General features: G+C 51.8%; 1 protein-coding gene across 1 annotated transcript; it reads right to left on the minus strand.

Annotated features, from left to right (window-relative positions):
- Positions 1–10,986: 10,986 nt before the first annotated feature.
- Positions 10,987–13,015, minus strand: LOC139551394 (proteoglycan 4-like). Its single transcript, XM_071362876.1, has 3 exons — positions 13,010–13,015; positions 11,565–12,786; positions 10,987–11,435 (listed from the first exon to the last, which is right to left on the minus strand). The coding sequence occupies exons 1-3, from the start codon at positions 13,013–13,015 to the stop codon at positions 10,987–10,989; spliced, it is 1,677 nt and encodes a 558-aa protein (XP_071218977.1).
- Between the last annotated feature and the right edge of the window lie 520 nt (positions 13,016–13,535).

Below are 13,535 nucleotides of genomic sequence, written 5' to 3' on the forward strand. Positions count from 1 at the left end.
ACATAGTTCAAGCAACACATAGCATGCAGACAGAGAAACGTAGGTCAAGCAACACATAGCATGCAGACAGAGAAACGTAGGCCAGGCAACACGTAGCATGCAGACAGAGAAACATAGGTCAAGCAACACATAGTATGCAGACAGAGAAACATAGTTCAAGCAACACGTGGCATGCATACAGAGAAACGTAGGTCAAGCAACACATAGCATGCAGACAGAGAAACGTAGGCCAGGCAACACGTAGCATGCAGACAGAGAAACATAGGTCAAGCAACACATAGCATGCAGACAGAGAAACACAGGCCAAGCAACACATAGCATGCAGACAGAGAAACATAGGCCAAGCAACACATAGCATGCAGACAGAGAAACATATGCCAAGCAACACGTAGCATGCAGACAGAGAAACATAGTTCAAGCTACACGTAGCATGCAGACAGAGAAACATTTGCCAAGCAACACGTAGCATGCAGACAGAGAAACATAACCCAAGCAACATGTGGCATGCAGACAGAGAAACCAATGCCAATCAAAACGTAGCATGCAGACAGAGAAACATAGGTCAAGCAACACATAGCATGCAGACAGAGAAACATAACCCAAGCAACATGTGGCATGCAGACAGAGAAACCAATGCCAATCAAAACGTAGCATGCAGACAGAGAAACATAGGTCAAGCAACACATAGCATGCAGACAGAGAAACATAGTTCAAGCAACACATAGCATGCAGACAGAGAAACGTAGGCCAGGCAACACGTAGTATGCAGACAGAGAAACATAGGTCAAGCAACACATAGCATGCAGACAGAGAAACGTATGTCAAGCAACACGTAACATGCAGACAGAGAAACGTAGGCCAGGCAACACATAGCATGCAGACAGAAACGTATGCCAAGCAACACGTAGCATGCAGACAGAGAAACATAGGCCAAGCAACACGTAGCATGCAGACAGAGAAACATAGGCCAAGCAACACATAGCATGCAGACAGAGAAACATAGGCCAAGCAACACATAGCATGCAGACAGAAAAACATATGCCAAGCAACATGTAGCATGCAGACAGAGAAACATAGTTCAAGCTACACGTAGCATGCAGACAGAGAAACAGCACAAAAAGCAACAAAACAAAATATATAAAAACAAAGTGTTTCCACACTTCACAAGCTACAGACAACAGATAACATGGAAAGCTGCAATACACAGCTAGGGATTATGTTCACAAGTCTGATTGGCCTCTAGCCATGTCTTTATGTTTTTAATAAAGGTCTGATAGGTGGTGCAGTTATGTGTGTCTAATGGTAGTGTATTCCAGACATGGAAGCTCTCACAGAGAAAGCAGTTTGACTAAATGTTACGGCTCTCGTTTGTAGAAGGAAGAGTGGACCAAGGCGCAGCGTCGTAGGCGTACACCGTCTTTTAATTGATGACACCAAAACAAAATAACAAAGACAAAAAAAAGAAAAGCGAACAGTTCTGTCAGGCACAGACACTAAACAGAAAACAAGATCCCACAAAACCCAAAAGGAAAATGACAACTTATATATGATCCCCAATCAGAGACAACGATAGATAGCTGCCTCTGATTGGGAACCACACTCGGCCAAAAACAAAGAAATAGAAAACATAGATTTTCCCACCCGAGTCACACCCTGACCTAACCAAACATAGAGAATAATAAGGATCTCTAAGGTCAGGGCTTGACACTTAAGGTGGTTTCCCTTCAGGGAACTATACAGTCACCTCTCATGGCAGACCTTGTGGATCTGCTGCCATGGTTTTGGGTTTTCTGTTTAACAAAAGTACTGAGTGGAGGGGGAGCCAGGCCATTTAGGATCTTGAATACAAGACATGCGTCGGTGTATTGCACAACGTTTTCCCAACTCAGGAGCTTGTGCTTTCTGAGGATGTAACAGTGATGATGGCTTTTGGGCATTCTATCAAGCACATTGAAGCCTGTTTGTAGACAGACTGAATGGGTTTTAATGTTGTACAGCAAGCTTGGCCCAACTAGTCAAGCAGTATGTTAAGTGGGGGGGGTATCATAGATTTGAAGTACAGCTTTGCTACCTCTGTAGTCAAACAATTTCGTATGAATCAAAAAATAGCTAGATTGAATTTGGTTATTTTAGTTACCTTTTTCACCTGCTTTTTAAAAGAGAGGTTTGAATCAAGTATGATGCCAAGGTACTTAAAATCGGATACCACATGAAGATTCTCCCCTGGCACATAGACATCTGGCTCAGTAGCATCAGTTGCCCTCTTTGTGAAGAACATGCAGACTGTTTTTCCCACATTGAGATTCAAACATGAGTCACTGAGCCACTTTGTAACCTGGACCATTACAGTAGTGAGTTATTTTGCAGCTTGTTGTTTGCTCTTTGCATGCACATACAGTGGGGAGAACAAGTATTTGATACACTGCCGATTTTGCAGGTTTTCCTACTTACAAAGCATGTAGAGGTCTGTAATTTTTATCATAGGTACACTTCAACTGTGAGAGACGGAATCTAAAACAAAAATCCAGAAAATCCCATTGTATGATTTTAAAGAAATTAATTTGCATGTTATTGCATGACATAAGTATTTGATACATCAGAAAAGCAGAACTTAATATTTGGTACAGAAACATTTGTTTGCAATTATAGAGATCATACGTTTCCTGTAGTTCTTGACCAGGTTTGCACACACTGCAGCAGGGATTTTGGCCCACTCCTCCATACAGACCTTCTCCAGATCCTTCAGGTTTCGGGGCTGTCGCTGGGCAATACGGACTTTCAGCTCCCTCCAAAGATTTTCTATTGGGTTCAGGTCTGAAGACGGGCTAGGCCACTCCAGGACCTTGAGATGCTTCTTACGGAGCCACTCCTTAGTTGCCCTGGCTGTGTGTTTCGGGTCGTTGTCATGCTGGAAGACCCAGCCACGACCCATCTTCAATGCTCTTACTGAGGGAAGGAGGTTGTTGGCCAAGATCTCGCGATACATGGCCCCATCCATCCTCCCCTCAATACGGTGCAGTCGTCCTGTCCCCTTTGCAGAAAAGCATCCCCAAAGAATGATGTTTCCACCTCCATGCTTCACGGTTGGGATGGTGTTCTTGGGGTTGTACTCATCCTTCTTCTTCCTCCAAACACGGCGTGTGGAGTTTAGACCAAAAAGCTCAATTTTTGTCTCATCAGACCACATGACCTTCTCCCATTCCTCCTCTGGATCATCCAGATGGCCATTGGCAAACTTCAGACGGGCCTGGACATGCGCTGGCTTGAGCAGGGGGACCTTGCGTGCGCTGCAGGATTTTAATCCATGACGGCGTAGTGTGTTACTAATGGTTTTCTTTGAGACTGTGGTCCCAGCTCTCTTCAGGTCATTGACCAGGTCCTGCCGTGTAGTTCTGGGCTGATCCCTCACCTTCCTCATGATCATTGATGCCCCACGAGGTGAGATCTTGCATGGAGCCCCAGACCGAGGGTGATTGACCGTCATCTTGAACTTCTTCCATTTTCTAATAATTGCGCCAACAGCTGTTGCCTTACACCAAGCTGCTTGCCTATTGTCCTGTAGCCCATCCCAGCCTTGTGCAGGTCTACAATTTTATCCCTGATGTCCTTACACAGCTCTCTGGTCTTGGCCATTGTGGAGAGGTTGGAGTCTGTTTGATTGAGTGTGTGGACAGGTGTCTTTTATACAGGTAACGAGTTCAAACAGGTGCAGTTAATACAGGTAATGAGTGGAGAACAGAAAGGCTTCTTAAAGAAAAACTAACAGGTCTGTGAGAGCCGGAATTCTTACTGGTTGGTAGGTGATCAAATACTTATGTCATGCAATAAAATGCTAATTAATTACTTAAAAATCATACAATGGGATTTTCTGGATTTTTGTTTTAGATTCCGTCTCTCACAGTTGAAGTGTACCTATGATAAAAATTACAGACCTCTACATGCTTTGTAAGTAGGAAAACCTGCAAAATCAGCAGTGTATCAAATACTTGTTCTCCCCACTGTATATCACTGTATCATCTGCATGCATTTGAACTTCAGGGGCCCCAGTATTGACCCTTGGGGCACGCCCACATCATAGCTGAGAGTGGGCGACAGCTCATTGCTCACTCTGACACACTGGGTTCTGCATTCAAAGGTATGATTTCATCCAAGGCATCGGGGGAAAAGTTGAACTTGGACAGTTTTGTGATGGGAACCTCGTGGTTAACAGTATCAATAGCTTTCTTTAGGTCTATAGTGTAATGTGAAGGGGCTGTTGTTGAGTTGGGCAATCGGTTGCTCTGCTACACACTTTTCTACAGGCCCATTAATATACTACCTGTGGTGTTGAAGGTTGTTGAAAAGTGTGTAGCAGAGCAACCGATTGCCCAACTCAACAACAGCCCCTTCACATTACACTCCATGCAGTTTGGCTTCAGAGCAAAACACTCCACAGAAACGGCCAACTGCTTTCTTCTAGAAAAGTCCAAGATGGACAAACAACCTTCAACACCACAGGTAGTATACTAATGGGCCTGTAGTTACTCATGTCAGCAGGTTCACTGATTTAAAGATGGCCGTTATTATGGCCGACTTCCAGACCCTTGGAAACTCCCCCTGACCAATAGATGTGTTGGTGACCTTAGTAATGGGGCCAACGAGTGACTGTAGTTTTTAAGAAAGGTAGAGTCCAACCCAAACACGTCTTTGGCTTTAGAGTTCTTTAGTGAGATAATCACCTACTTCACCTCTGATAGGTAGATCACAGGCCGACAAATAACAAATCCGTATCATCTGTGGAGTCTACGCTATCGCCACATATCAACATTGTTCAAGATTTATATAGTTTTAGCTTCTCCACACTCCACACTCTCCACACTCTCAGCACCCCACACTCCACACTAGCAGCTCCACACTCCACACTAGCAGCCATCTTGAAATGGGCTTGTGGGTGTGACCTGCCCTGTTATGGCCTGATGCACATATATGTTACTAAGTCGCACCAAAGATTGTATGGTACGGCTGGAAAGCCAAGATCTCCAGCTTTCAGCACACACCCTGTAGTCATAGATTGGGGCTACCATTATCATTTTATACGACATTGAATTACAAATGTATTGAAGGTCCCCTATTTAGGCGACCCTACAATGCCTCTTTGGCATGATGGGACATGTGTGTAGGCCAGTGACACAAAATCTCAATTAAATCCATTTTAAATTCAAGCTGTAACACAACAAAATGTGGGAAAACTCAAGGGTTGTGAATACTTTCTGAAGGTACTGAACTGAAGCATTCAGACACCAGCCCCACTTCATAAAGGCTAGCTCATAAAAGATGGCTGTAGCTCTGCTCTACCTAATCTGCCATTGTCAGCGTGGAGTAAGTGCTTTTCAGTGTGCAGTCCCAGTTCCTTGGCAGGGGTCTTAGTATCCCCCTGTGTGTGTGTGTTAGTGTGTGTGTGTGTGTGTGTGTGTGTGTGTGTGTGTGTGTGTGTGTGTGTGTGTGTGTGTGTGTGTGTGTGTGTGTGTGTGTGTGTGTGTGTGTGTGTGTGTGTGTGTGTGTGTGTGTGTGTGTGTGTGTGTGTATCCCCACAGCTTTCGTGATCAATAGCTCATTCCAGTCTATCAGACCCCCTGGGTGTCGATGAAATTAACAATGTAATCTATTGAGGGGCCTGTCCATCAGTGTGTGTGTGTGTGTGTGTGTGTGTGTGTGTGTGTGTGTGTGTGTGTGTGTGTGTGTGTGTGTGTGTGTGTGTGTGTGTGTGTGTGTGTGTGTGTGTGTGGCATGTAAACGTGTGTGTGCTTGAAAATTACCAAATTACCAGAATGTTAGTGGCAAAGCAAAGAACTAGAAAAACTGCAGTTGTCTAACCCAAGGCTACTATACTGAGGATTCTACACTTCAGAATCATAGGCCTTCAAGAGAGAACAACATGTTCCTGTGTCTGTGTGTGTTTGTGTGATATCTGATTGATCAAATCAAATTTATTTATATAGCCCTTCTTAGATCAGCTGATATCTCAAAGTGCTGATTGATGTTCATTCAACTCTCTGGTTATCCATCTGATCCATCTGTCTTCAAACATTTGATGTTTTAGATTTGATATACTGTCTATAGATATGAACACTGAAAGTATATGAGCCACGCTCCTTCTGCTGCTAATTGGGGGGTAAGGGGGTGGACCTCATGCTGCTGGTTGGGGGGTAAGAGGGTGGACCTCATGCTCCTAATTGGGGGGTAAGGGGGTGGACCTCATGCTGCTGGTTGGGGGGTAAGAGGGTGGACCTCATGCTGCTGGCTGGGGGGTAAGAGGGTGGACCTCATGCTGCTAATTGGGGGATAAGGGGGTGGACCTCATGCTGCTGGTTGGGGGGTAAGAGGGTGGACCTCATGCTGCTAATTGGGGGGTAAGGGGGTGGACCTCATGCTGCTAATTGGGGGGTAAGGGGGTGGACCTCATGCTGCTGTTGGGGGGTAAGGGGGTGGACCTCATGCTGCTAATTGGGGGGTAAGGGGGTGGACCTCATGCTGCTAATTGGGGGGTAAGGGGGTGGACCTCATGCTGCTGGTTGGGGGGTAAGAGGGTGGACCTCATGCTCCTAATTGGGGGGTAAAGGGGTGGACCTCATGCTGCTGGTTGTGGGGTAAGAGGGTGGACCTCATGCTGCTGGCTAGGGGGTAAGAGGGTGGACCTCATGCTGCTAATTGGGGGGTAAGGGGGTGGACCTCATGCTGCTAATTGGGGGGTAAGGGGGTGGACCTCATGCTGCTGGTTGGGGGGTAAGAGGGTGGACTTCATGCTGCTGGCTGGGGGGTAAGAGGGTGGACCTCATGCTGCTGGCTGGGGGGTAAGAGGGTGGACCTCATGCTGCTAATTGGGGGGTAAGGGGGTGGACCTCATGCTGCTGGTTGGGGGGTAAGAGGGTGGACCTCATGCTGCTGGCTGGGGGGTAAGAGGGTGGACCTCATGCTGCTAATTGGGGGGTAAGGGGGTGGACCTCATGCTGCTAATTGGGGGGTAAGGGGGTGGACCTCATGCTGCTGGTTGGGGGGTAAGAGGGTGGACTTCATGCTGCTGGCTGGGGGGTAAGGGGGTGGACCTCATGCTGCTAATTGGGGGGTAAGAGGGTGGACCTCATGCTGCTGGTTGGGGGGTAAGAGGGTGGACCTCATGCTGCTAATTGGGGGCTAAGGGGGTGGACCTCATGCTGCTAATTGGGGGGTAAGGGGGTGGACCTCATGCTGCTGGTTGGGGGGTAAGAGGGTGGACCTCATGCTCCTAATTGGGGGGTAAGGGGGTGGACCTCATGCTGCTGGTTGGGGGGTAAGAGGGTGGACCTCATGCTGCTGGCTGGGGGGTAAGAGGGTGGACCTCATGCTGCTAATTGGGGGGTAAGGGGGTGGACCTCATGCTGCTAATTGGGGGGTAAGGGGGTGGACCTCATGCTGCTGGTTGGGGGGTAAGAGGGTGGACTTCATGCTGCTGGCTGGGGGGTAAGAGGGTGGACCTCATGCTGCTAATTGGGGGGTAAGGGGGTGGACCTCATGCTGCTAATTGGGGGGTAAGGGGGTGGACCTCATGCTGCTAATTGGGGGGTAAGGGGGTGGACCTCATGCTGCTAATTGGGGGGTAAGAGGGTGGACCTCATGCTGCTGGCTGGGGGGTAAGAGGGTGGACCTCATGCTGCTAATTGGGGGGTAAGGGGGTGGACCTCATGCTGCTAATTGGGGGGTAAGGGGGTGGACCTCATGCTGCTAATTGGGGGGTAAGGGGGTGGACCTCATGCTGCTGGTTGGGGGGTAAGAGGGTGGACCTCATGCTGCTAATTGGGGGTTAAGGGGGTGGACCTCATGCTGCTGGTTGGGGGGTAAGGGGGTGGACCTCATGCTGCTAATTGGGGGGTAAGGTGGTGGACCTCATGGACTAGACATGAGCTGGTTGGGGGGTAGGGGGGTGGACTAGACATGAGCTGGTTGGGGGGTAGAGGGGTGGACTAGACATGAGCTGGTTGGAGGGTAGGTGGGTGGACTAGACATGAGCTGGTTGGAGGGTAGGGGGGTGGACCTCATGCTGCTGGTTGGGGGTTCATGGGGTGGACCTCATGCTGCTGGTTGGGGGTTAATGGGGTGGACTAGACATGAGCTGGTTGGGGGTTAATGCGGTGGACTAGGCATGAGCTGGTTGGGGGGTAGGTGGGTGGACTAGATATGAGTTGGTTGGGGGGTAGGGGGGTGGACTAGATGTGAGCTGGTTGGGGGTTAATGGGGTGGACTAGATATGAGTTGGTTGGGGGGTAGGGGGGTGGACTAGATGTGAGCTGGTTGGGGGTTAATGGGGTGGACCTCATGCTGCTGGTTGGGGGTTAATGGGGTGGACCTCATGCTGCTGGTTGGGGGTTAATGAGGGGGACCTCATGCTGCTGGTTGGGGGTTAATGGGGGGGACCTCATGCTGCTGGTTGGGGGTTAATGGGGTGGACCTCATGCTGCTGGTTGGGGGTTAATGGGGGGGACCTCATGCTGCTGGTTGGGGGTTAATGGGGGGGACCTCATGCTGTCGGGTTAGGGGTTAATGGAGTGGACTTCATGCTGCTGGTTGGGGGTTAATGGGGTGGACTAGACATGAGCTGGTTGGGGGTTAATGGGGTGGACCTCATGCTGCTGGTTGGGGGTTAATGGAGTGGACTTCATGCTGCTGGTTGGGGGTTAATGGGGTGGACTAGACATGAGCTGGTTGGGGGTTAATGGGGTGAACCTCATGCTGCTGGTTGGGGGTTGATGGTGTGGACCTCATGCTGCTGGTTGGGGGTTAATGGGGTGGACCTCATGCTGCTGGTTGGGGGTTAATGGGGGGGACCTCATGCTGCTGGTTGGGGGTTAATGGGGTGGACCTCATGCTGTCGGTTGGGGGTTAATGGGGGGGACCTCATGCTGCTGGTTGGGGGTTAATGGGGTGGACCTCATGCTGCTGGTTGGGGGTTAATGGGGGGGACCTCATGCTGCTGGTTGGGGGTTAATGGGGTGGACCTCATGCTGTCGGTTGGGGGTTAATGGGGGGGACCTCATGCTGCTGGTTGGGGGTTAATGGGGTGGACCTCATGCTGCTGGTTGGGGGTTAATGGGGGGGACCTCATGCTGCTGGTTGGGGGTTAATGGGGTGGACCTCATGCTGTCGGTTGGGGGTATCCTATTCCTCCCTAACTTAGAAAAAAACTGTGGGTACCGCTAAACTAACAGTGTGTTATCCCTCCACCATTTTTTTTTGTTGCAATTATACACAATCACAAACACATACAGTATGCACTCTCTCTCCTAATTTCACGGCTTAGGTTTCTCTCTATCTCTTAGCGATTTTATGGCGACTGGCTCATTGGCAACTGTATCAAAGAGAACGTGAGTTAAAGGTGTGTTGAAGGTGTGTTTTCAGTCTCCGGTACAGCTGACTCCTGTAGAGTTACTCTGACAGTTTCGTTACAGTCGTATCCACCCTTTATAACCCCACAGCACCGCACAGCATAAGGTCTGAAACTTAATGATACAGGATTTACTGCACTTGACTTGTATCTGCAAGGTCACTGGTTCAAGGCCCACTCTGGCTATTCCACCTCAACCACTATCTATCAAATAATGATTGCTCTCACCCATTAATCCTTTCTCTAATTCTCCTTTCCCCATTTTGTCCACTTTCCTCAAAACAACCTCAAAGGGCCAGTCACGTATTCTGACTCTCCCCCTCTCTGTTTTGAGATAGCAGTCTGGGTGTTGAGAGTGGGTGGGTGAAATGGCCAACTTCTGCAGATAACAGCTTTTTTGGTTGAGTTGTGGGCTTTTTGGAAGTAGATATGAGCTTTTGAAGGGAGATATGAGCTTTTTAGTATGAGCCAGTCTGATGATCACACGTTAGCCTGTTTCAGTGTTCAGCTCGTTGGCGGCCTAATTTGTGATCTCATTAGAATGGAGATATTTCACAGGGTTGCTGTCTCTGACTCTGACACTCTCTTCCTCTCTCTCTCGCCGTCCCTCTCTCTCTCTATATCTGTCTCACTCTCTCATACTCCCTGTCTTGTTCTAGCAGCTCTCCCTCCATCTTCTTCTTCTCTTTCTCATTTCACTTTTAACGCTCTATGATTTATTTTCTCCTTGACTTTCCTCCTTGACTTTCCTCCTTCTCTGTCTGTCTGTCTGTCTGTCTGTCTGTCTGTCTGTCTGTCTGTCTGTCTGTCTGTCTGTCTGTCTGTCTGTCTGTCTGTCTGTCTGTCTGTCTGTCTGTCTGTCTGTCTGTCTGTCTGTCTGTCTGTCTGTCTGTCTGTCTGTCTGTCTGTCTGTCTGTCTGTCTGTCTCTCTCTCTCTCTCTCTCTCTCTCTCTCTCTCTCTCTCTCTCTCTCTCTCTCTCTCTCTCTCTCTCTCTCTCTCTCTCTCTCTCTCTCTCTCTCTCTCTGTCTGTCTGTCTGTCTGTCTGTCTGTCTGTCTGTCTGTCTGTCTGTCTGTCTGTCTGTCTGTCTGTCTGTCTGTCTCTCTCTCTCTGTCTGTCTCTTTTTTTTTTTTTTGTCTGGCTGTTTGTGTGTGCAGCAGGGTTGTTGAGGAGCCTTTTAGTGGATCCCTGACAGACGGCTGATTGTAGATAATTGCAGCTTTTCACATCCGTTCTTTGTGAAAGCACAGAGGTAGAACACAATACTGATGCCAATGGCCCTAATTTCTTTCTCTCTCTGAGAGCTATGGCCACAGAGGGAGTATGATAGAATAGATACAATACCACAGACAGAATATGATAGAGGGATGCAAACTTTTGGCTTTTCTGCAATATTCGCTGTTTTGTTCTCAAAATAAAGGGGGGGATATCAAATAGAGTACATATCGTGATGTCAGATGTAATGAATGAGTGCTTCATCCAATATCACGTGTGACAGCTGTGAGCAGCCGGCCGCATCCCCTACCAGCCGCTACTCAGCTGCTTCTCTCCGTCCGCTTTTTCTGCACATCCCCATCAGTTTTAAAATATATGCTAATTCACCAGGCGAGCTGGGGAGCTGGGGTGCTGGGGAGCTGGGGTGCTGGGGAGCTGGGGAGCTGGGGAGCTGGGGTGCTGGGGAGCTGGGGTGCTGGGGAGCTGGGGAGCTGGGGTGCTGGGGAGCTGGGGAGCTGGGGTGCTGGGGTGCTGGTGAGCTGGGGTGCTGGGGAGCTGGGGTGCTGGGGAGCTGGGGTGCTGGGGAGCTGGGGTGCTGGGGAGAGGGGGAGCTGGGGTGCTGGGGTGCTGGGGAGAGGGGGAGCTGGGGTGCTGGGGTGCTGGGGTGCTGGGGTGCTGGGGTGCTGGGGAGCTGGGGTGCTGGGGAGCTGGGGTGCTGGGGTGCTGGGAAGAGGGGGAGCTGGGGTGCTGGGGTTCTGGGGAGCTGGGGAGCTGGGGTGCTGGGGAGCTGGGGAGAGGGGGAGCTGGGGAGCTGGGGTGCTGGGGAGCTGGGGAGAGGGGGAGCTGGGGAGCTGGGGTGCTGGGGAGCTGGGGAGAGGGGGAGCTGGGGAGCTGGGGTGCTGGGGAGCTGGGGAGAGGGGGAGCTGTGAAGAGGGGGAGCTGGGGAGCTGGGGTGCTGGGGAGCTGGGGAGAGGGGGAGCTGGGAAGAGGGGGAGCTGGGGAGCTGGGGTGCTGGGGTGCTGGGGAGCTGGGGTGAGGGGGAGCTGGGAAGAGGGGGAGCTGGGGAGCTGGGGTGCTGGGGTGCTGGGGTGCTGGGGAGCTGGGGAGAGGGGGAGCTGGGGAGCTGGGGTGCTGGGGAGCTAGGGAGAGGGGGAGCTGGGAAGAGGGGGAGCTGGGGAGCTGGGGTGCTGGGGTGCTGGGGAGCTGGGGAGAGGGGGAGCTGGGGAGCTGGGGAGCTGGGGTGCGGGGGAGCTGGGGAGCTGGGGGGCTGGGGGCTGGGGAGTTGGGCAGCTGGGAGCTGGGGAGCTGGGGAGCTGGAGCTGGGGAGCTGGGGGCTGAGGAGTTGGGCAGCTGGGGAGCTGGGGGCTGGGGGCTGGGGAGCTGGGGAGCTGGGGAGCTGGGGTGCTGGGGAGCTGGGGTGCTGGGGAGCTGGGGAGCTGGGGTGCTGGGGAGCTGGGGTGCTGGGGTCCTGGGGAGCTGGGGAGCTGGGGAGCTGGGGAGAGGGGGAGCTGGGGTGCTGGGGAGCTGGGGAGAGGGGGAGCTGGGGAGCTGGGGTGCTGGGGAGCTGGGGAGAGGGGGAGCTGGGGAGCTGGGGTGCTGGGGAGCTGGGGAGAGGGGGAGCTGGGAAGAGGGGGAGCTGGGGAGCTGGGGTGCTGGGGTGCTGGGGAGCTGGGGAGAGGGGGAGCTGGGAAGAGGGGGAGCTGGGGAGCTGGGGTGCTGGGGTGCTGGGGAGCTGGGGAGAGGGGGAGCTGGGAAGAGGGGGAGCTGGGGAGCTGGGGTGCTGGGGTGCTGGGGTGCTGGGGAGCTGGGGTGCTGGGGAGCTGGGGAGAGGGGGAGCTGGGGAGCTGGGGTGCTGGGGAGCTGGGGTGCTGGGGAGCTAGGGAGAGGGGGAGCTGGGAAGAGGGGGAGCTGGGGAGCTGGGGTGCTGGGGTGCTGGGGTGCTGGGGAGCTGGGGAGAGGGGGAGCTGGGGAGCTGGGAGCTGGGGAGCTGGGGTGCTGGGGAGAGGGGGAGCTGGGGAGCTGGGAGCTGGGGGCTGGGGAGCTGGGGTGCTGGGGAGCTGGGGAGCTGGGGGGCTGGGGGCTGGGGAGTTGGGCAGCTGGGAGCTGGGGAGCTGGGGAGCTGGAGCTGGGGAGCTGGGGGCTGAGGAGTTGGGCAGCTGGGGAGCTGGGAGCTGGGGGCTGGGGAGTTGGGCAGCTGGGAGCTGGGAGCTGGGAAAGTGTTGTGTGTGTGGGGGGGGGGGATTTTTTACACTTCACAGAGATTTTTCTCGTGTTTCTGTGCAAAACAAAATGGTCACCTTTTTGGGCCCTCACCAGTTTGTATCCATGACGATAGACTGTCTGTTAGAATGTGCTGCAGATACAATAGTTCTGGAGCTATCGATGGGCAAAACACTGTTACCTCCATGTTGGCACCAAACATGGATGAAAACATGGTAATTTGCATTGACAAGGCAATGTCTTGGATATTTTGGAAGCAAAATCGTCTTCTAAAAGTTTAAATCTCAAGCCGAGTTCACAATGATGTGATGTTGAATGTGGTTATCAATTGTTCCCCTGCCTATGTGACCAATTGTTTCAAACCCGGTTCTCCTGGCTGTACGTCACCTCTGCTTCCTCAGAGGGATTTTTGTAGGCCTCTCCAGCTCCCACTCACACGCTGTGTGTCTAATCATCATTCAGCCAGAAGGTAATTGTTTTAAAGCTTCAGCTACGTGCCTCTCTCAGCCCACTGCTATATGAACAATAGAAGGGACTCAGCCTCTTTCTCCCATCTCCCATCTCCCATCTCCCATCTCCCATCTCTCTCTCTCTCTCTCTCTCTCTCTCTCTCTCTCTCTCTCTCTCTCTCTCTCTCTCTCTCTCTCTCTCTCTCTCTCTCTCTCTCTCTCTCTCTCTCTCTCTCTCTGTCACTCTCTCTCTGTTAA

This window comes from Salvelinus alpinus, chromosome 23 (assembly GCF_045679555.1).
Source record: "Salvelinus alpinus chromosome 23, SLU_Salpinus.1, whole genome shotgun sequence".
NCBI classification, from domain to species: domain Eukaryota; kingdom Metazoa; phylum Chordata; class Actinopteri; order Salmoniformes; family Salmonidae; genus Salvelinus; species Salvelinus alpinus.

Excerpts from the sequence above, each read along its gene's own strand:
- LOC139551394 (XM_071362876.1), bottom strand. Across the intron at positions 11,436-11,564 it reads CCCCTCTCCCCAGCTCCCCA|CTCCCCAGCACCCCAGCTCC; the intron begins GCACCCCAGCTC and ends CCCTCTCCCCAG.